Below are 20,085 nucleotides of genomic sequence, written 5' to 3' on the forward strand. Positions count from 1 at the left end.
CTTGGACCCACGCCAGCCCTCCGCCCTGCGTCCTCGCAAGGACACCTCCGACTTTTAATAACTCACAGATCTCCCTTAACGCCTTCTTTATTATTTTTATTATTGTTGTAAACCTCACATGACCTTCGCGGTTATTTCCCGGGCTGCGAGGAGCAGCCGCAGTCCCGGAGCCTGGCGGCACCCAGGGGCTCCCAGGGGCCCCTCCGAGGGCATCGCCTGGGTGGGACGTGCCCTCGGCACCGATCCCGCGGGTGGCGGCGGGAGATTCAGCACCGATTTTGCGAGCCGAGGTTCGGCCTGCGAAACCTGCTCACCGACCCGTCCCCAACACTGGCTGTTGCTGCGCGCGTGTAGCAAACCCCCCCTTTTTCCAGGGTTTTAGCAGCGGCTGTGCTGCCCCGCACACATGTGCCTCCCAAAACGCCACCGCTTCCAACGTGCAGCTTCTGGACTTTTTGCTCAAACCTCCCCACGCTGCCCCAAAACCAGAGCCAGGCCCGGAGGGAGAAGCAAGCGCGAGAAACGCCGTGCCGGCCCCTCCGGCAGCCCCTTCCCCATCCCTGGCGAGTCGCATCCCGTGGCCGTTTCCTTCGCCCGCACCTTGCGCTCTCTTCCCCATCTTCCTTTTTTTGGGAAGTCGGCCCTCGGGGCCGCCAGGAGCCGCATTATCCAGGCGGGCAGGAATGCCAGCAATGGGATCGGATTCTTCCCTTCGCCGCTTGTTTGCAGCCGGGATTGGGAGGAGAGGAGGAGGAGGGGGGAGAGGAAAATTTCCACACTCTCCGGAGTGATGTAGCAGGACCTAAATTTAGCCTGTTTTACAAGAGGTCTGGAAGGCAGCCGAGAGCCTAACAGGGCTTTATAAGCTCAACAGCCGCCTCTGAACCCGCCGGCTCCATCTGCAAGTCTTGCCCGTTCACATCTCGGATCCGTATTTCTCCCCGGGCGTTGCAAGGCTTTACGGAGCGGCACCTCCGGGATTGCACTTGCTGCTTTTCCTCCTCTTTCCCGGCTGTTTAGCTCCCTGCTTTCCCCGCAAGCGCTCGCGGTGGTGGATGAACTTGTCCTCCTTGGCTTTCCGCTCGGAGCACAGCTTCCGTCAGAGCTCGTCGCCGTCTCCCGCCTGCCCCATGGAGCTTTTCGGGACCTTCATGCGGCCCCGCGCGGAGCCGCTGGGCTTCCCAGGCAAGTCGGGCTCGGTGGAGGGAGGGAAGGCCGGGATGAGAGTGGCGCCCGGCCACGCGGGTGCCGGGCTGGGAAAGAGCCCTGGGAAAGGGCGATGCTTCCCAAATGGCATCCGCCCGTGGCGTGGCATTTGGGGGAGCGGAGCGGGTGGAAAGGCCGCGGCGCGGAGGCGGGGAGGGAGCCGGCGGAGGTCCCGAGCACCTCTCTCCCTTGCCGCAGCTCGGCCCAGCAACACGGGCAACATCAAGACCTTGGGCAACACCTACCAGTTCACGGTGGACGTCAGCGACTTCGCCCCCGAGGACATCATCGTCACCACCTCCAACAACCAGATCGAGGTGCACGCCGAGAAGGTGAACGCTCCCCTCCCACCCTGGTCCCCTTGCGCCCGGCACCACCCCCAAACTGGGACCCTGGGTCAGCTCGTCCCGGGGACCCCCAGCACCCCCCGGGACCGCAGGCTGGGGGCAGCGCTGCTTGCAGTGTCCCCGTCCTTCCCCGTGGCTCGTTAAGGCAGAACGGTCTCTCATATCCACAGCAACGGCGCGGTCCCCAGTGGGAATGGAGGTACCGATTGGGGCGAGCGTCCCGGAGGCTCTCGGGGACGGAGGAGCCCGGCCCCTTCCAGCCCGCTTCCTAAACGATTTGGCACCAGCAGGGCCTGACTCACAATTTCCTCGCCTCAACGCCCCCGCAAAAGCACCCCCCAAGGTGCCGGCGTGCCTGAGGCCTAGCAAACTCGTGTCACCGCAGCAGCTCCCTCCCGGCCCTGTGAGCAGACGTTTCCCAGGTGGCTTTTCCACCTCGAAGCCAGCTCCCGACCTCCCCCCCCCCCCCGCCCAAAGTTGGCAAACCCCGGGGGCACAGGTGCCACCCTCCGAAAAAAGCACCTTTGTTTCTGCAGCTGCTGTCCCCTCCCCGGTGACTCGCGTCCCGCCTGTCACCTCCCGGCACACCTGAAGGGAAGATAAATATTAACGCCCCACGCAAGAGGCGACCGCAGGGCCTCACCCAAGGGCGAGGAATGACGAGCCCTCATCCCGCTGCCCGCCGGCGTCCGCCTCAAACCTGCTCCCCCTTCCCCTTTTCCAGCTGGCCGGGGACGGCACCGTCATGAACACCTTCACCCACAAGTGCCAGCTGCCCGACGACGTGGACCCCACGTCCGTGTCCTCCTCGCTGGCGGATGACGGCACGCTGACCATCCGGGCCCGGCGGCAGCCCGCCAAGCACACCGAGCACGTCCAGCAAACCTTCCGGACTGAGATCAAAATCTGAGCGGCCGGCGAGGCGGGGGGGGATTTCGGGGAGGGGAAACGGGGCGGATCTAGCTGGAAAGGCTCAACTCTTCCGAGCCGCCCCGGCCTTGGATCTTTCTAGATGTAGACGCAGGAGCACGGCCGTCCCTTGTAGGTGATGTTTGGGTAGCGTTTGGGCTAACACGGGTATTTATTTAGCTGCGTGAGCTCGCGGGGGGGGGAGTCCTGGGACGGGATCGCACCTCGACTCTGCTCCGGGAGGCAGGCTGCTCCGGGATCCACGGCAGCATCCCATCTCCAACACACGTGGCTCCCCTTAGGAGAACGAACCACCTCCTTGGGGTAAAACCCGCAGGAATCGGTGCGCATCCACTCAGACGTGATGCCTGCTTGCAGGCAGACATCCTTCGCCAGGGAGGGAAGAGCCCCGGATGCATCCCGCTCTGCGCTAAGCACCGGAGGCTGGGGGGGAGCCCTGGCTCGGGATGCCCCGATTTTTGGGTTCATGACACTAGCCAGAGTCTTTGCCACAGCTCGGGAAGATCTTAGAGGCAGGAGGGCCTGCGGGATTCGCAGCCGCGGCTGCGCAAGGAGGGCGCCGGAGCAGTTTGGCCCTGGAGATGGGCTGCAGGGAGCAAGGCCGGGGTGTGAGCCCTTCCCTGAGCCTCCACCGGAGCTTGTCTGCGTATATAAAGCTTGTACACGGGGCGGTATAAATTATGGAGAACATCTCCTCTTCGGGTTCTTGCTTCCCTGCTGCTTTTTGCACACTCCCCCTGCCCAGGGACCGAGTTTCGGGGATGGAGCGGCGAGCCGCAGTCCCTCGGGTGCTACTATGCAAGGAGCCATTTCTTCTCCCTGCCTCTGGCTTCGCCGAGCGCGCGAGGGTCAATAAACCCCCGTCCGCGCGGGCACGGCCGCGTCACCGCTTCTCCCTCGTGCTCTTTCCCTGCTCCGCGTTCTGCCTGCGATGAGTTTGGGAAGTCTCAACCCAGAGAAGCCTTTCCGAAGAGGCTGAACGGGTCCGGATCCGCCCCAACAGACCAGAGCACCGGCCACCCCGAGCAGCCCAGCTCCCCTCAGCGCCCGATGTCTTTGCTCCAGTTTATTTCCAGCCCGGGTGACTCATTTCTTCCCCGCTGCTCTATTTCTGAGCCCTTCCCTCAGCTGCTAAACCTCTGGGCCATGGGCCCACCTGCAAGGTCACCAAATCCCCTTCTCCTCCGCTCACCCACCTGCACCCGCCGCCACCCCCGGAGACTTTTTGGGGAGCCCCGGAGGATGGAGGGAAGCTGGGGTGTAAGCCAGGACAGCGGCTCAAATAGATGTGCCGCTCCCTGTTGGGCTACCGCCCTGCTAAGGGATCCTCAAACCCAGCAGCCGCTCCCTTTCCGGGGTCCAAACGCTCCTCCGAAGCGACCCCAAAGGCCGTTTCCCGGCGGCCGAGGGCTCACGTCAGGCCTGGAGGGATGCCAGGGTGAGGGAGGCTGGGCGCAGCAAGGCCACGTGCGTACAAAGACAGTGAGGCGCTGGAGCGACTGTTTATAGCTACCACAAGCGCTGTGTTTCCAAAACTCTCGGACCAGCCTCTCCCCGCCGCTACGGGGCTTCGAAGGGAGGGCATTTGTTATTTGCATTTCATGCTACTCACATGCAAACTCAAGGAGGAGGCACGAGTGGCTCTTCCCCAAGGTTTTTGCCGTTTTATTTCTCATCGATCACCCCTCCGCCTCCGAAGAGACAGAAGCTGCTGTGGAGGGGGGGTGTCTACACGCACGGCGCCACCGGTCGCTTGTGGGACTCCCTGCCACAGGATGCTGCGAGAGGAAAAGTTAAAACACTGTCAAAGGGCTGTAAGAGACTCCCAGTGCAGCGGGGAAGCCGGAGCCACCGTTAGCAGGAGGCTGGGAGCGAGCTTGCCCCATCCTTGTACGGGATACGGGCAGGGATTTAATCGCTGGGATGTGTCCGCTCTGTCCCAAAATGCCACCGGCTCTCCTTGGGAGGGGCACCCGAGCACTCATGCCAGCCAGCTCGGTCACAGATTGCCATCTAGTGGTAAACGCACCAGCTCCCAGAGGAAAAAAAAAATTTTAAAAGCCCATTTTCTCCCCAAAGCGGGCTGGTTTTGCACCAGGGAGGTTTCCGAGCAAGGCAGAAGGCGAAGGCTCATCCCGGAGGCCGGGCACTGCCCACACCGCGTTGCTCTTGAACACCCAGCCGGGCTGCAAAGCCAGTGCAGGGGGAAAGCTGTGGGATATGGGGATATTCCTGGGAAAAGAGCGTTTTTGCTCCCTGCCTTCTCCTCTCAGGGTGCTCCCTGCCGCCGGCGGGGCCCAGAAACGGGGCTAGTAGCACGGCCAAGCCTGCTCAGGGCGGAGGGAGCCCTGCTGGCCCCCGTGTTTCTGATGTGCAGGGCCCGGCTCACTCTGAGGCCCTTTTCTGTCAGCCGGCAGCAGCTCGGAGACGTTGGCCCGCGGCCGCGTTGCACAACGAGGCCCCGGCGCCATCACGACGCCCAGGCCCGTTTGCACGCTCGAGGCGGGGGCAGCCCCGAGGGGGGGACCGGGACCCCCAGGGACATTTAGCCCGGCAAGGCAAGTGCCGGCAGCCCTCGGTGTGCCACAGAGCCGGCGCTGGCGCCGCTCACAACCCGCCTCCCCGCCGCCCCTTCGACCCGCCGCGGCCTCCACCATCATGGCGGCCAGATTGAGGCGAGGCAGGGAGGGGAGAAGGAAGGTGTCACCTGACCCTCCCCCCGCCCGCGCATGAGCCGCCGCCCTGAGGCCCCGCCCCCTCGCCCCGCCCCAGCTGGCGCGCGCATGCGCGGCGCGGCGGCGGTGGGCGGAGGGGGCGACGCCGCTTCCGCCCGGCGCCAAGATGGCGGCGCCCTTTGTCTGGTCCGTGTCACGGTGAGCCCCGCGGGCGGCGATGTGAGGCCCCCGCCGGGCCCGGCATGGCAGGTAGCGGCGGCGGGGGCCGGGCAGCGGCGCTGGGCACCCGGGCGGCGGGGCTGGAGTAGCTGCGGGGGGGTCTAGAGGGCCCTAAGGGGCGGGTTGGGGAGGTGCAAGGGCTGTGGGGGGGGAGGGGGCCGCGCCCCGCCGCGCCCCGCCCCGCCTCAGGGGCAGGGGATCCCCCCTGGAAAAGTCCAATTTGGGGAGAAAACCCCCCGTGTGGGACACCCCATTTTGGGGGGGGCTGCTGGGGAGCCCCCCCCATCCCCTTAGCCCCATTTCAGGGCATGTGTCACCCCCCAGGCCTTGTCATACCCCCTCTGTCCCCGTCCCCCCCCGGTGGCACCAGGCCGAGCAGGGCAGGTGTGGCGCATTGGGGACAACCGGGGGGAAAAGGGGGCTGCTGGCCTGGGGGCCAACGCTGGCTGGGGGCAGCAGGGTCCCCCCTTCTAGGTGGCGGCCGGCTGCCGCGGGACACATCCATCCTGGAGACGCAGCAGTGCCAGCGGCCGGGTGAAGCCTGGCGGGGCGAAAACGTGCTTCCTGGCCACCTCGGCTTGGCCTGGCGTCTCTTGACATTATAGGAGCTCTTCACCTGGCTGCCAAGGACATCACCGGCCAAAGAGCTGAGCAAACGTCCAAGCATCATGTGCCAACTCGAGAGAAAAGATATTCTCCTGCTCTGGCGTCTGTACGGTCCTTCCCAATGCAGCCCCGACCTGCGTCTGCTTTACACGCTCTCTGGGCCTGTTGCTTTTAGAGTGGGGGGGTGATGTGTGTGAAGCATTTCATGATCGAGCGGTATTTATTTAATTGGGTTTGTATGTTGGAAACTTCCCGCCCTTGCTGAAACGTCTCCAGTTAGGGAGGGGAGCGGGTGGTAGCGCAAAGGTTGTTTTTTTGCAGGGAGAAAAACGGTGAAGTTGTTGTAGTTCGGTGCTGCGTAACAGAGATGCTGCAGAAACGGCTGGTTTTCTTGTGGCAGAATTCAAGAGCGAAGCATCTTCGAGTGTAGTTTCAGTGCTGGTGTAGCATGCAAGCAAGTCGTTTCTGTAACTTTGTAGAAGTCTCCCTGATGCTCTGCGTCAACCTTCGGTGCCGTAAAGCCACGCTGTCCCTGTCAAAGGGAGGTTTGCGTTGCTTGGCTCTGCGCTCTGGAAGCTTACAAGATCAAAAGCCTTTTCCTGTGCTGCCAGTTGCCAGAAAGTTTCTGAAGATGTTTTGGATGAAGTTGTTCTTATTTATTTCCCTGCAAGAATTGCCGGGCATCTGCAGGGGCGGGAGCTTGGCTCCTCTGCAAATCCGGTTTTGGGTGCGACAAAGGTTTTGTCAAAAAGGTGACGCCATTTGTGGTGGCATGGGGTTGCCCCGAACGGACTTCGGGTGAAGGGAGCCCCGAATATATTTCTAAAACAGTAGCCTGAGGTGATGGAGATGTTCCAGTTTTGCATGCCGAGGAGTGGGAACTAAAATCTTTACCCTAATTTTGACAGATCCCCGTGCCTGGTAACCCTGACGCTTCTGTTCTCCTTTTGCTGCTTCCTGGCCTCAAAAGTACCGCTGTTTATGCAGCTGAGAGCCACGAACGCCTGCTGAAGGGCCCCGAGGGAGCGCTAGGACCTGTGGACAAGAGGTGACAGGGACTTTCAGGGGTTCCCACTACTTTACAGGGGTGGTTTGGCCATGCTGCTGGGTCCTGGCACAGTCTGGTGACGTCTCAGCAGCCCTGCCTGGCTCGCTGCCTCCTGCAGCCGAGGACTCGGATTACCTGCCGGCAGCCTCGTTGGCTCGGCCCCGCCGTAGCTCGCGCGATGCCGTCCTGGCTCGGGGACTGCGGTGCCGCAGATCAGTGCGCTCGGCAACTTCTCTTCCAGGGACGTATCAATATCCCTGAAAGCTAAAGAGAGGGAGAGAGTCTCCGAGGTGTCGCCTAGTGCTGGCAGGGGTCAGGAGCGTCCGTGCTCCTCTTTTTCTCTCTCTCCCCCGTTGTCTCTCCTTTAGTTCATTTTCACTAAGCTTCTTTCTGGCCTGTCACGGCTTCTGATTTTTCAGAAAACTGCTTTCACCCTGCAGCAGAACATGAGCTCGCCTGGCAGTTTCACTGCAGACCACAGACTTGAGAGTCCTTCTCTGTTTCATTCACCCTTCTGTACTGCGTCCAGGGACTTTTTTTAACATGGAAACAGTTGTTAAAAAGTCCTAGACGTTGCAAGAGGCAGCTCAGTTTAAACTCCTCCTTGTTCAGTAATCCATAAGAATCCTGAAACACATGTTATGTTAGGATGCAGGGGTGGGATAGGTGGGATAATACTGAAACCGTGATAACGCGATAATATACGTTAGCGGCGCGCCTGTACCTTGAATGCTCTGCGTCAGCTCTCCCATCTTAACTGAAAATATTGCAGAATCAGGCAGTGAGTTACTGGAAACAAGGGCAGGCTGCTCTTTGCAGAGCCTGAAAGGATTAGGGCTGATTTGTTCCCTGAGCTGACACAGGAAGGGAGATGACAGTAGGCAGAAAATAAATCACCTATTTCTTTTTATCTGCTCAGTGTAGGAGCGGACAGGTGGCTGGTGACAGCATTAAAAGGCATATTTAAACCACTATTTTTTTTTTTTCAAATCACTGTAGGATTTTGTTTCTTTTTTTTTAATAGAAATCATTTGATGAGAAGTAGCAGAGCTGATAGAGTGATAATGGCCTAAGGATAGAGCGAAGCAAGGTTTGTACAGGGAGGTTAATATCTTTAAGGGAACCGGCTGCTGCAGCCGGAAAAGCGAGGCAGCTTAGAGACTCACAGTCCCTTTACTGGGTCCATGAGTAAGAACAGTCTCACTGGTAACTTCCAGGCAGCGAAAAAATAACGTGAGAAGGATTTGAAACCTGCTGCTTAGAGGGATGAGCAGTCTCCTGTTGCTCAGGCAGATGTGCCGGCATCTTAAAGTCAGGGTATCCTTTTGCTCCCTTGGCCTTCCCGCTTTGGCTCATGTCCCCCCTGCCAAATTGACCCCCTCACCCCGAAAGCAAACGCAGCGCCCTTAGAGACCATTAGCTCGTGTGACAAGCTAGCCGGGACCCTAACTGCTGTATTTATTTCTGTGAGCACGTGCCGCAGATGTGGGTGTTCTAGTACCAAAGCTTTCCATCACCGTGATTGATCCGTTAATAAAAGACTTGACAGCCCTGTCAGCGAGAGATTGAAAGGGAAAACAGCACTGAAGCGCTGCTGACAAGGCGAGATTGGAAGGCGCCTGGTTCTGGGTTCTCCGCATCAGACCTCGGAGCCTGGCGACGGAGTTAACTTGCCTTTTAGTCCCGATAGCCCTGCGATGGGGCACTATAAAATGCCGAGGAGGACAGGAAAGCAGCAGGAAACTGCCACGGTTCTTGCCTGACGTTGGGAGAGCGAGTTTGCGTTTTGAGATGGAGCTTTTCATCGGATTTCTCCCGGCGTGGCTATGCAGAGTCTGATTTTTAACGCTGGGAAGGCAGAGGGCAAATTCCAAGAGCCATGACCTTCTCTTTTGCCGGCTCTGTTCTCAGGAGATCTCCGCTCCTCGCGGCGCGGCAGAGGGGTGAGACTGGGCACCACTCCTATCTTATCTTTGTTTTTCGGACAAGGAGCTGAGCGAGGGGGGAGCTCAGACAGACGTCCTCAGATATTGCTGCTGCAGCACCGTTACCTGAAATAGCTGATAAAGATGATTTACGCTAATGTGAAATACTTTAGTTAGCAGTCTGGCGTGCCAGCAGTTCCCGTTCGATCAGGGAAGGACGTGGATCGCAGCACCGGAGCTGCAAACTGCCCCTGCCCGAGCAACGGGGGCATTTCAGATGTACCGTGTTTTTTGGCAGTCGTTACCTTTCCGTTGCAAGCGGCATCAGAGTTTTGTCTGCTGGTTTTCGGGGGGCTTTTTGAGGTTGTTCTCCAAACTGGTGCAGCTGTATAGGGTGATTGCTTTACAGAAAGGCCAGTCCTCCGGGGAAAACTTCCCTCCAACCTCTGATAGACAGTTTGGACCGAAGCAGAGCTGAGAGACCTGTGCTCTGCTTTCCCTTCTGCGTCCCGTAAGCGGGGGAGACGACTCATTTGACCTCCTCCTGCCTCTGTTTCCTCGCCTACAAATAAAAGGCTGCTTATCTTTCTCTCCTGATGCCTGAGGGTTGTTATTAGGCTGTCTTGTTCAGTTCAGCAGGGCTCAGTCCTTTCCGATCCCGAGCTCCGGGTGTTTTAAGCCATGCTCTTCTGTGTGGTTGGGGTCAGAGCAAAGGCACTCTCCTCATCTGCTTGGGGGACTTTGGACAGGGCCGATGCTAAGTTCTAGCTTAAAAGCGATACACAGGCCATCCCAGCCTTTGCCCGACACGTTCCCGTACTCTGCTGAAGCTGTACAGAAGAAACTGCACAAAAGATGTAGTTTTTCTGGAGGTGGATTGGGGGGGGGGGGTTGCATTTCGCCGGACTTTGTCTCGTGAGCTTCCTTTGCGAAGCTCAGGCGCCTCACCAACACGAGTCCAATCCAAGCGATTAAAAATAATAATTCAGATGCAAAGTGCCTTCTACAAATTACCTAAAATAGCCTTTCAGTGCAGCAAACCATCCTGATTTCTCTGGTCCCACTGTGCAGCACTTTGCAAGCACGGAAGGCAGCGTTGTTTGTCCTAGTGGAAATATCCTTTTTTTTTTTTCCTCCTGGTGGCACAGAGTCCCCCTTGCAAACCGTACAGGGTTGTATAGCATCCGGGGGCTTGATACAAATATTGCTTTTTCTGGTTCTCAAGGGATGTAGTTTGGGGCGAAAATGTTAGGAGTCACCCCCAGGAACAGGCCGTAGCGGTTTTGAGTACTCGGGAGGCAACGAGCTCCCTGCGGAGGAGCAGTTATTCCCTAACCAGCAGCTTTCTGTGCACGTGCATAACTTTCAGCGCACGTGTACGTTGTTGCATCAGAAACCTCGGGAGATCCCTGGAAGAAAGCAGCAGTTTGGGATCTGCCTTGCTTTAGCGGTTGGCAGGGAGGAAATCCAGGGGTTCGGGAAGTCAACGTGCAGCTGTGGAAACATTGCTGAAGTGCAAAAAAGTGTCGGTGGAACAACGCAACAAAAAATGAAGGGCCTTTCCCAGCCCGCCAAGTCCTTAGTCCAAGGGTGTTTGAGGTGGGATGCCTTGAGGGATGGGAGGAAACTAACCCTGCGGTGGATCCGTGTGGGATTTCTTGATTTTTAAAAAGGGGATCTCGTGTTTTCTAACCTCAGCCCTGTGATGTCACTGCTACCGGTGGAAATTTCCAGCCTTTGTAACGAGAGCACCAGACCGACGGGGATTGGCAGAAAATTTTGGCTCTCTAGTAACACAAGGCCGAAGTGCGCAAAGCTAATTATTCACAACCTCGAGACAGAAACGAGAAACGATGGCGTTTGCTGGGCGCTGAAGAAGTCACAAGGCGAGCTCTGCCCCTTCCGGACCTGCACGTTCAACCTTGCGCAAGAAAAAGCGGTTAGTTTTTTTTTTTTCTTCTTCTTTTTTAAAGTTTAAACAGCTTCAGCTGCAAAGAGAGATTTGGAAAAACATGGCAGAGATGGTCCCAGACGTGACTCGTGGCGCTCAGGAAAGCACAGGGGTCATGTGCGCCCGGTGTCTCCGTCTTTTGTATTTGTCAGCGCTCTATCTTGAATAGACTAGAAGAGCCTATTGCCGGATTTCCAGGAGAGGCTGTTGTAAAATATCCTGTCTCTCCGATAGCATCCGAAACGTCCTGGGCTGCCCTGCATCTCCTGAACAAGCTTTAGTGACCAGGACCGAAGGTGCTGAGTCCCTGGATGAATTCTGCACCGCGTGAGCCTCCGTTTGCCGAGCTGCGAGGCTCTGCCCAGGCCACCAAGGTCTTGCTCGTGTTTGTGGTGTTGCCGTGAGGTTATTTCTCAGCGTTTCGGGGATCAGGAGCTTCCAGCTCAGTAGTGAGGCTTTCCTGGTGGGTTTGAAATAGCATCTCTGATAAAGACAGAAAACGGTGAGATGCTGTAGAGCCAGTCAAGCTCGTGCGACACACGCTCTCATCTCGGGACTCATCGGGTGCTGTGCAGCACCCTGCTTTCATCCACTTGCGGCAGCTCATCGCAGCTGCTTTTGTGCAGTGGTTTTGCCTCGGTTCAGAGGAAAGCTGGCTCACATCGGTGGCATTTCTGCGTTTTTCCTAGCCGTTAGCTTTCAGTCTCTAGCCGAGACCTCGGTGCGGGTTTCTGTTGAGCTCTGGGTTAACCACCTAACGCCCGATTCCAGCAAGGAACTTGGGAAGCTGCTCCTTCAGCCCCTTTGGCCAGAGGAAGAGTGCTTTTGCCGAGAGCCTTGCTACAACCCTTTGCAGACAGGAGGAGGCTCCCTCTGCCTGTGCCCCGAGCCGGCCAGGCCGGCGCTCGCGAGCCCCGCGGTTGTGCGAGCTCCGTCCTGTGCTCCGGCAGAGCCGAAGCGAAACGAGCTGCCCGGAAAAGATCACCTGGGCGATCCGGCCTGCCCCGTCTCGAGCTGAGTACGTGATCCTCTGGGGCTCTGCTAGGGACGTCGGAGTGACATCAAAAACGGAGGGTACCTGTCGGCTGACATCCCTGTGCGATGCCTCCACGTGTGGCTGCTGTCAGGGCTTGTTCAGCGACGGACGTCGCGTGGCTGTCGTTGCCAAGGGCGTCAGTCGAAAATCCTGCCTTCCCGGCCCTTTTGCGCAAAAGTAGAGCCCTTTTGCTGCCGCGTTGGCTTTTTCTCGCGCCTGTGGCTCTTCCTTCTGCCTCCTCCTCGTCTGCGGCCGTAAAGCTGGTGTTTATTCCCAGTTCAATTAGCCGAGCGAGCTTGCGCTCTCGAGTGGCAAATGAGCCCCGCGCATGGATGCCTTCTGGAGCGCAGGTGTCTCTTGCCTGCAAATGTCCCTCCCTGGGGAGAGAAAGTCGGAGTGTGAGTCACAGACTGTCTTTTCAAGGGCTCAGCTTAGCCTTTTAAGGTTTCAAGCTCGATAAAAGATGGAAATCGTAAGGATCCGGGCATCAGACACACGGGAATACCTGCCATGAGCCTGTCCTGAAGTTTCTGCATCCTTCGGCTGCTCTTACACCGAAGGAGCCTCCTCTCTTCACCTCCCGCGGTGGTTTAAAGGCAGGTGCCTCGGATGTATCGCAAAACTGGCTGCTCCATCGCCCACCTTGGAGCCCGTCAGGGCGTGAAGTGGCTTCTCGGGGAGAGAAGACCTCTGCTTTTGACTGGGGGAAGGAGGTTTTTCATCTGGGGCATCAGATCCGCTTTCTCATGAGATTCTCGACATTTGAAGATCGAACCCAGGGAGAAAACTGAACACGCGGCAGGAGATCAGGCCTCTCTCTCCCGACCGCTCCCCTCGGCCTTTGCAGCCAAGGATCCGATTTAAAAATGGGGTTTTGCAGCGTCTGCGGGAGGCTCCTGGGACCGGGCTTGCGGCAGCACTCGCCCAAGTCCAGCCGTGCTTTGAGCAGGGAAAACTCCCTGCACAGGCAAAGCACTCTGGGGTGGGGGGAGGAAAAAATCAATCCCTTGGTATCATGACGTGAGCGCCTAAAATTAGCAGGAGCCTGACAATTTTGATGAATGTTTTCCAAACGGTCTCTCCGGCCCCGCCGCTCCCCAGCCATCGGCGCGAGTAATGGCATTGGCCGCTCGCCGAAGCAGCAGAGGAGGCGATTGCATTAACGTTTGCAGAGCAGACCGCTCCGGAGGCGCGAGGCCCTCGGGAGTCGCCGGGAGGCTTTCCTCCGCAAAGCCGGGGTCGGCTGAAGCACTTTAAAAGCGTTTCGAATGCTATTAAGGCAGCAAAAAACCAAACTGATGGTTCCCATCGACTCTCCAGCCCTGCGCCGGTGCTGCTGCTGTAACAGGAGAGGTTTGCGGGGCTGTATTTAGTTGGGGAGGCAAGCGGAGATAGGTGGTTAGCAAGCGCTGGAGGAGCTGCAGTCCGCTTTTTGGGATGTGCTTTTTAATGGAGAGGGCGATGGGACCCTCAGGGATATCCAAGAGCGCCCAAATCTTTGAGCGGCCTTGGACCGCGACTGCTCGGCTTCCCGCGGCTCTGTGCTCCGGGTTGAGTGTTGCTCGTTGGGCACAGGACAGGGATTGCTGTGGCCTGTGGGCTAAAGCGAAGCATTGCCGGACTGTTTGGCCTTTAGCCGCTCAACCGGAGCGGCAGGGAACAGCCTGGCATTTTAACGTGGTTCCCTTAATCCGCCTTTAAAATCCCTTTGGGGCTCTCAAGCATCCTCCCTTCATTTACAGGCCTTGACCAAAGAAACTTGATGTCTCTGGAAAGAGAATAAGACAAAATAACGGAGTAACTGTTATGCCAAGCCAGATCTAACGCCGGTCTGGCGGCTCCCTTGATACATCCGACCTTCGGGCGTCTTCTGTTTTTTGGTGCCTCCGTCTAGAGGTGCTGAAGCAGCCCCGATGTTACACCCCGACGTTACGCTCACCGGTTTTCTTTTCTCCCCGCAGCCATGGATTTCCCCCAGCACAGCAAGCAAGTCCTGGAGCAGCTGAACCAGCAGCGGCAGCTGGGTTTGCTGTGCGACTGCACCTTCGTGGTGGACGGCATCGACTTCAAGGCCCACAAAGCCGTGCTGGCGGCCTGCAGCGAGTATTTCAGGATGCTCTTCGTCGACCAGAAGGATGTGGTGCACCTCGATATCAGCAACGCGGCAGGTAGGCAGAGGAGCGGCTGCGGCAGAGCTTGAACTCTCCTATTTCATTACCAGATTGTCCGACGTCCCTCCGCTGTGCCGGATTGAGCCGGCATCAGCTGCGTAAGCAAAAAGTCACGGTTTGGTGCCGTGCAGAGAAAAGCTGGGGGAGGCCTGTTATTTAGTGTGCACTGAGCTTCTGAAAATCGCCCAGCCGCGTCGGTGGTACGGCCGAGGGCTTCTCTCTGATTGCTCGGTGCGTGTGGTGTCCCTTGCAGGCCTGGGCCAGGTCCTGGAGTTCATGTACACAGCCAAGCTGAGCCTGAACCCGGACAACGTGGAAGATGTGCTCGCCGTGGCCGGCTTCCTCCAGATGCAGGAAATAGTCAGCGCTTGCAACGCGCTGAAGTCTCTCGCGGTGCCGGCGGAAAGCGCCGGGCAGAGCCAGGAGGCCCCTGCGGAGATCGGTACGTAGCCTTCGCGCGGCCACGTGTCCACGTCGGCCTGGAGGATCCCGTTCTCCTCGTCCAACAGGCCACGGGAAAAGCTCACGGCTCAAAATGGCCCTGTTAGGCGGCACGTCTGGGCAGCGAAAGGTGGAGTGGTTTGCTGCTATGCCTCTTCCCTTGCAGGCGCAGAGAAGGTAGCTGCTGAAGACAAAATGGCAGCGGCGGAAGGACCGGGTGACTGTGACAAAGCAAAGCAAGTCCCTCCCGAGCAGGAGGGGAAGGAAGAGACACTCGCGGCCACAAAAGCCCAGCCTGAGGAGCAGACAGAGCAACTGGAGAGCAAAGAGATTGCTGCAGGAGGTCAGCAAGCACTTGATGACACACACAAATCCCGCCGTCGTCCCCCCGTGCACCCTGTCCCGCTCGCTGGCTCCGTGCGTGGAGCCACGTGTCTGCGGTGTTTTCTCCCTGAGCATGCCCAAGACGCTCCGTTGTTCATAGGTGTAGATGTTGCCATCCGAGAGGACCCACCTGCCGAATTTCCCAGCCACCAGCCGCCAGCAGAGAGCGTCAGCAGCAGCCCGGCAGCGAAGGGCAGCGTCCCTCAGGGCACCGAGCAAGGCGCGGAGGCGGGAGGTGCGTTCGTGCAGGACCGCGCTGGTGGGGACTCTGCTGCCTTTCCGTCTGCTTGCTGGGAGGGGGACAGGGCTGCAGCAAAGCTGGGCAATGGATGAACACTTAATTTTTATTAGTGGGGGTTTTGCCGTGACAACACGGCCTCCAGGGAGTCGGGGAGCCCATGGGAGCAGTTTTCCGTGGGGCAGAGCTAGGAGAGATGGGCAAACGCTGCTCCATCCATGCAAGAGCTCCAGGCTCTGGACTGGAGGGCTAATAAAGTGCTGCAAAACCGAACTGACCCTGAGCAGAGGTCTTGGCATGTTCATGACACCTGTATCCTATGATGCCGGTATCCAGAATACCGTAGAGCAGGTATAATCCCCATCACCTTAAACCTGGGCTTAGAATTAGGAAATACAGATGGGTTTTGTGTCTCTGATGCTGCCTCTGATTTTTAGCATCCCCCTTTTCTAAATGTCTGCAGAAATGGAGTTGGAAGGGAAGGAGGAAGACGGGGAGACGACAGCGGAGGAAGAGGAGGAAGCTAAAATCCCCGAGGAAGAGCAGCCCAGGTTAGAAAACGGCGAAAATGCTGAGGATAATGAATCGGGGAGCACAGACTCTGGGCAGGAGAATTCGGGCGAAACCCGGCTGCTGCGTTCGGGTACTTACAGCGACCGGACCGAGTCGAAAGCCTATGGCTCCGTCACGCACAAGTGCGAGGTGAGGCTGGCCGCGGCTTCGAGCAGGGCCTCCGGCACCGGGGGCGGCACGAGGCGTTCCTGGATGCGTTTGTGCATGTGTCTCTCTCCGTCTGTAGGACTGTGGGAAGGAATTCACGCACACCGGGAACTTTAAGCGACACATCCGCATTCACACCGGAGAGAAGCCTTTTTCCTGCAGGGAGTGTAACAAAGCCTTCTCTGACCCGGCTGCATGCAAAGCCCACGAAAAGACGCACAGGTATGGCACGCTGGGGACGAAAAGGCACAGCCGGGCTGAGCTGGATTGACAAGGGTTTGTGACAGTGACAGTAGCTGCCTGAGGGCTTAATGGTTTGAGCAAGAGGTCAGTAAATGGGTGAACTTCTCTGTGCCTCTTGGATTGATCTGTGTGGATTAGCAAGAAGCTCTTCTCCAGGTATAGTGAGCTCTGCTCTAGGGTTAGGCCTTAGAGACCTGGAGCGACTAATTTGGATAGCCCCAGCCGCAGAAAGACTCCATCGGGGTCTAAAAAATTTGTGGCCTTTGCTGCAAAAGATCAAACGCTTGCAAAATACATCATATGTGCCAAAGTGGAGGGAGCCTGCGAGATGATGGCACTGTTCCTAGTCTTTCTGTTTTCATGTTCATCTCTGTCCTTTTCTTTTATGTTGTGGCACTTCAAGACATCCCATGGGGTCCAAAAAGGTCTGCCTGGGGCCAGTGGTAGAGCTGGAATTGGGGTGGTGCGAGGTCGGTGGCAGGGAGGAGAGCTTGGCCTGCTGGTTCCCACGCAGACCCCGCAGACCCTCACGGAGGAGCGTCCCCGCCGTGTTCCCCCTCGCTTGACCGCCCTGTCTCGCCCACAGCCCGCTGAAGCCCTACGGCTGCGAGGAGTGCGGGAAGAGCTACCGCCTCATCAGCCTGCTGAACCTCCACAAGAAGCGGCACACGGGGGAGGCCAAGTACCGCTGCGACGATTGCGGCAAGCTCTTCACCACCTCCGGCAACCTCAAGCGGCACCAGCTGGTGCACAGCGGCGAGAAGCCGTACCAGTGCGACTACTGTGGGCGCTCCTTCTCCGACCCCACCTCCAAAATGCGGCACCTGGAGACCCACGACACCGACAAGGAGCACAAGTGTCCCCACTGCGACAAGAAATTCAACCAGGTGAGGCGGGAGGCGCAGAGCGCCGCATCGACGGCGGTTTGCTGCGCCCCGGGTGAGGCGGGGAGCTCTCGGCATCCCTGTGTTTGCCTCCAGGTGGGGAACTTAAAGGCGCACTTGAAGATTCACATCGCCGACGGGCCCCTGAAGTGTCGGGAGTGCGGCAAGCAGTTCACCACTTCAGGTAGCACGGGGTTGGTAGGTGGTTAGGTCTGAGCGCTGGAGATGCGGCTGTCCCCGGCGGATCCAGGCTGCCCCACGCGCGGCGGGGAGCGCGCCTTGTTTGGAGCAGGAGGAAGGATTTAGGCCACGACAGGGGAGGGCATAAACCTTTAGCCAAGCCTGGGCACGGCAAGCGCGGCGCTAACGTCTCGCCGCTTCACCGGATCCCAAGGGCTGCGGCACGGCCCAGTGCGGGAAGCCGTAGCTAGAGACGGGGTTTGCAGCGGGTGCCGCCGGGTGCTTGGCGCGCCGCCCTCCCTCCTGAGCGGGTTTTGGGAGGGAGGCTCGGCCCCCGGCGGGGACGTGGCAGAGGGGCCGGCGCCGCCGGGTGCCTCGCTGAGATGTGGCTGCTCGCAGGCAACCTGAAGCGGCACCTGCGGATCCACAGCGGGGAGAAGCCTTACGTGTGCGTCCACTGCCAGAGGCAGTTCGCCGACCCCGGGGCGCTGCAGCGTCACGTCCGCATCCACACGGGTAAGGACGCGGGCCTGGCTGCCGTGGCTGTCTGGTGGCATTGGGCAGGAGGCGGTTGGGGGGGCGCGAGGGGCTCTCGGGGAGTCCCGTGCTCCCTGCTCCTGGGGAGGGTCGGATGCTCGCCCGGCTGAGCTGCTCCCGCTGTTTTCCCAGGAGAGAAGCCGTGCCAGTGCCTGATCTGTGGGAAGGCCTTCACCCAGGCGAGCTCCCTCATCGCCCACGTGCGCCAGCACACGGGCGAGAAGCCGTACGTGTGCGAGCGCTGCGGCAAGAGGTGAGCGTCCCAACCGCAGCGTCCCCCAGCCCCGGGGGATCGCCACCGCCCCCCTGCGCTGTGTGACGCGGCCCAGGGCAGCAGCCACCCCAGAGAGGGTGGACAGAGGCGCTGGGGTGCCGTCGGGCGCAGGAGCGGCTCCTCCACTGTGTCCCACAGGGGTTTTATCCCCGCTGGGCACTGGAACGTCCCTTTTCTGGCATGGGGAGGTGAGGGTTGCCCCGCGTGGTGTTACCCCGGCGTGGGTCACCGCGTTTTTCCCCACCACCTCCCCGTCTTGCGGCCCCCCCAGGTTTGTGCAGTCGAGCCAGCTGGCCAACCACATCCGCCACCACGACAACATCCGGCCCCACAAGTGCACCGTCTGCAACAAGGCCTTCGTCAACGTGGGCGACCTCTCCAAGCACATCATCATCCACACCGGTGGGTCCTCCTCCCCGCTGCGGTGGAAGGGGATGAAGCCGGGACGGGCCCCAGCTGCCCCCCGTCCCGTCGCCTCTCCTAACCGCCCTCTTTCCCCCAGGGGAGAAGCCGTTCCTGTGCGACAAGTGCGGCCGCGGCTTCAACCGCGTGGACAACCTGCGCTCCCACGTGAAGACGGTGCATCAGGGCAAGGCGGGCATCAAGATCCTGGAGCCGGAGGAAGGTGACGAGGTCAACATCGTCACCGTGGCCTCGGACGACATGGTGACGCTGGCCACCGAGGCGCTGGCTGCTACTGCTGTCACGCAGCTCACAGGTGAGCACCATTGCCCTGCTCCTGCTGGGAGCCATCCCAAAATACAGCCTGGAGGCCCGGTGAGCCCTGTCTGGGGCTGCAGGACCCTTTTCCTTGGCCCATTCCCTGGCTCGAGGCTGGAGCCCACTCCAAAAGCATGACAGGCGAGATCCTGTCCTGCCATGTGTCCCGGTCTCATCTCGAACCCCTGCAGGGCTCTCCCCTGTGGCCCCCCCATGCATCACCACCGCTGGGGCGCCTCCCCATCACCTCTCCCTCCTCTCTCCACCCTGCAGTGGTCCCCGTGGCGGCCGCGGTGACGGCGGATGAGACCGAAGCACTTAAAGCAGAGATAACCAAGGCGGTGAAGCAGGTGCAAGAAGCAGGTGAGAAGGGGCTGGGCTCTGCTCCATGGGGTGCCGGAGCTGCCGGCTGATCTGGAGCCCTCTGCGAGGCGGGAAAACAGGTCCCATGGCATCTCCTCTCCCTTGCAGACCCCAACACGCAGATCCTCTACGCCTGTGACTCGTGCGGGGAGAAATTCCTGGACGCCAACAGCCTGGCCCAGCACGTCCGCATCCACACGGCCCAGGCCCTCGTCATGTTCCAGGCCGACACGGACTTTTACCAGCAATACGGCGCTGCCACCACCTGGCAAGCAGAGCAGGTGATCCAGTCGGGAGAGCTGCTCTTCCGGGCCCGCGACGGTGCGGCCGAGGTGCCAGCGCCGCTGGCCGAGGCGCCGCCGGCCGAGGCGCCCGCCGAGTGACCTGCGGGTCCCCCCTCTGCCCCCTCTGCCGGCTGGGGAGCTGCCTGGCCCTCCCTCTGCTTTGCCACCCGGTTTATTTAAAGACAGCTCCTTGGAATGATGTAAAAAGTGTATTTCTGTAATGAGAGAGAGAAGACTAAAATCCGCTCTAAAGTTGTGTAATATCTAGATGAAATAAATTGCATTATTTTCTAAAGCTTATTTAAAACCTACCGCTGCCCTGCTGCCATCTCTGTTGCTCAGCGGCTCCCTGCGACAACCTGAGGGAGCCGGCGTGTCCCGTCCTGCTGGGTGCTGGTTTGCATCTTCCACCACTTGGATCCATGGGATGCTCCAGTCTGTCCGTGGATCCGCCTGGGTGCAGGGAGGAGCGTGTGAATGGGCCCTTCTCTTGCCCTTTAAGCTCAAATTTGGGGCAAATTGCTGGAGGATTTGCTGCAGGACCCCGGCAGCTGGTTTCTGGCCAGGTGAACAGGCTGAGCCCCTCGGCGTGCTGGGTAGAGCTGGGGGGGGGGCCCTGGCCAGGCCGGGTCCCCCCACGGCCCCCTGCACCCTGCAAGGTGCCCGGCACCTGTCTGGGTCCTTGCTGCACCCCACAGGGTGG

At 59.3% G+C, this 20,085-nt stretch overlaps 2 protein-coding genes across 6 annotated transcripts; both read left to right on the forward strand.

Annotated features, from left to right (window-relative positions):
• The first annotated feature begins 131 nt into the window (after nt 1–131).
• Nucleotides 132–3,161, forward strand: HSPB7 (heat shock protein family B (small) member 7). Of its 2 annotated transcripts, XM_013950986.2 has the most exons (3): nt 132–1,185; nt 1,405–1,538; nt 2,278–3,161. In XM_013950986.2, the coding sequence occupies exons 1-3, from the start codon at nt 1,056–1,058 to the stop codon at nt 2,461–2,463; spliced, it is 450 nt and encodes a 149-aa protein (XP_013806440.2). In that variant the 5' UTR covers nt 132–1,055; the 3' UTR covers nt 2,464–3,161. The 2 variants fall into 2 exon arrangements, with proteins under 2 accessions (XP_013806440.2, XP_067167055.1); XM_067310954.1 differs by lacking the exon at nt 132–1,185 and having other exon boundaries at nt 1,196–1,538.
• Nucleotides 3,162–5,304: 2,143 nt separating this feature from the next.
• On the forward strand, nt 5,305–19,693 carry ZBTB17 (zinc finger and BTB domain containing 17). Of its 4 annotated transcripts, XM_067310994.1 has the most exons (17): nt 5,305–5,407; nt 6,892–7,031; nt 10,655–10,895; nt 13,905–14,111; nt 14,368–14,556; nt 14,722–14,898; nt 15,040–15,174; nt 15,641–15,879; nt 15,977–16,119; nt 16,727–17,027; nt 17,121–17,208; nt 17,604–17,720; nt 17,874–17,994; nt 18,287–18,417; nt 18,518–18,733; nt 19,009–19,098; nt 19,207–19,693. In XM_067310994.1, the coding sequence occupies exons 4-17, from the start codon at nt 13,907–13,909 to the stop codon at nt 19,479–19,481; spliced, it is 2,427 nt and encodes an 808-aa protein (XP_067167095.1). In that variant the 5' UTR covers nt 5,305–5,407; nt 6,892–7,031; nt 10,655–10,895; nt 13,905–13,906; the 3' UTR covers nt 19,482–19,693. The 4 variants fall into 4 exon arrangements, with proteins under 4 accessions (XP_067167095.1, XP_067167097.1, XP_067167096.1 ...); XM_067310996.1 differs by lacking the exon at nt 10,655–10,895; XM_067310995.1 differs by lacking the exon at nt 6,892–7,031.
• The last annotated feature ends 392 nt before the right edge of the window (nt 19,694–20,085 follow it).

The sequence above is a fragment of the Apteryx mantelli genome, chromosome 26 (assembly GCF_036417845.1).
Source record: "Apteryx mantelli isolate bAptMan1 chromosome 26, bAptMan1.hap1, whole genome shotgun sequence".
Taxonomy (NCBI): Eukaryota; Metazoa; Chordata; class Aves; order Apterygiformes; family Apterygidae; genus Apteryx; species Apteryx mantelli.

Coding starts and splice junctions, on each gene's coding strand:
- ZBTB17 (XM_067310993.1), top strand. Junction 14,899..15,039: donor CAAAGAGATTGCTGCAGGAG/GTCAGCAAGCAC, acceptor CGTTGTTCATAG/GTGTAGATGTTGCCATCCGA. Junction 17,721..17,873: donor TCACGTCCGCATCCACACGG/GTAAGGACGCGG, acceptor CTGTTTTCCCAG/GAGAGAAGCCGTGCCAGTGC.
- HSPB7 (XM_067310954.1), top strand. CDS start 1,221: ATGAGAGTGGCGCCCGGCCACGCGGGTGCCGGGCTGGGAAAGAGCCCT. Junction 1,539..2,277: donor TCGAGGTGCACGCCGAGAAG/GTGAACGCTCCC, acceptor CCCCTTTTCCAG/CTGGCCGGGGACGGCACCGT.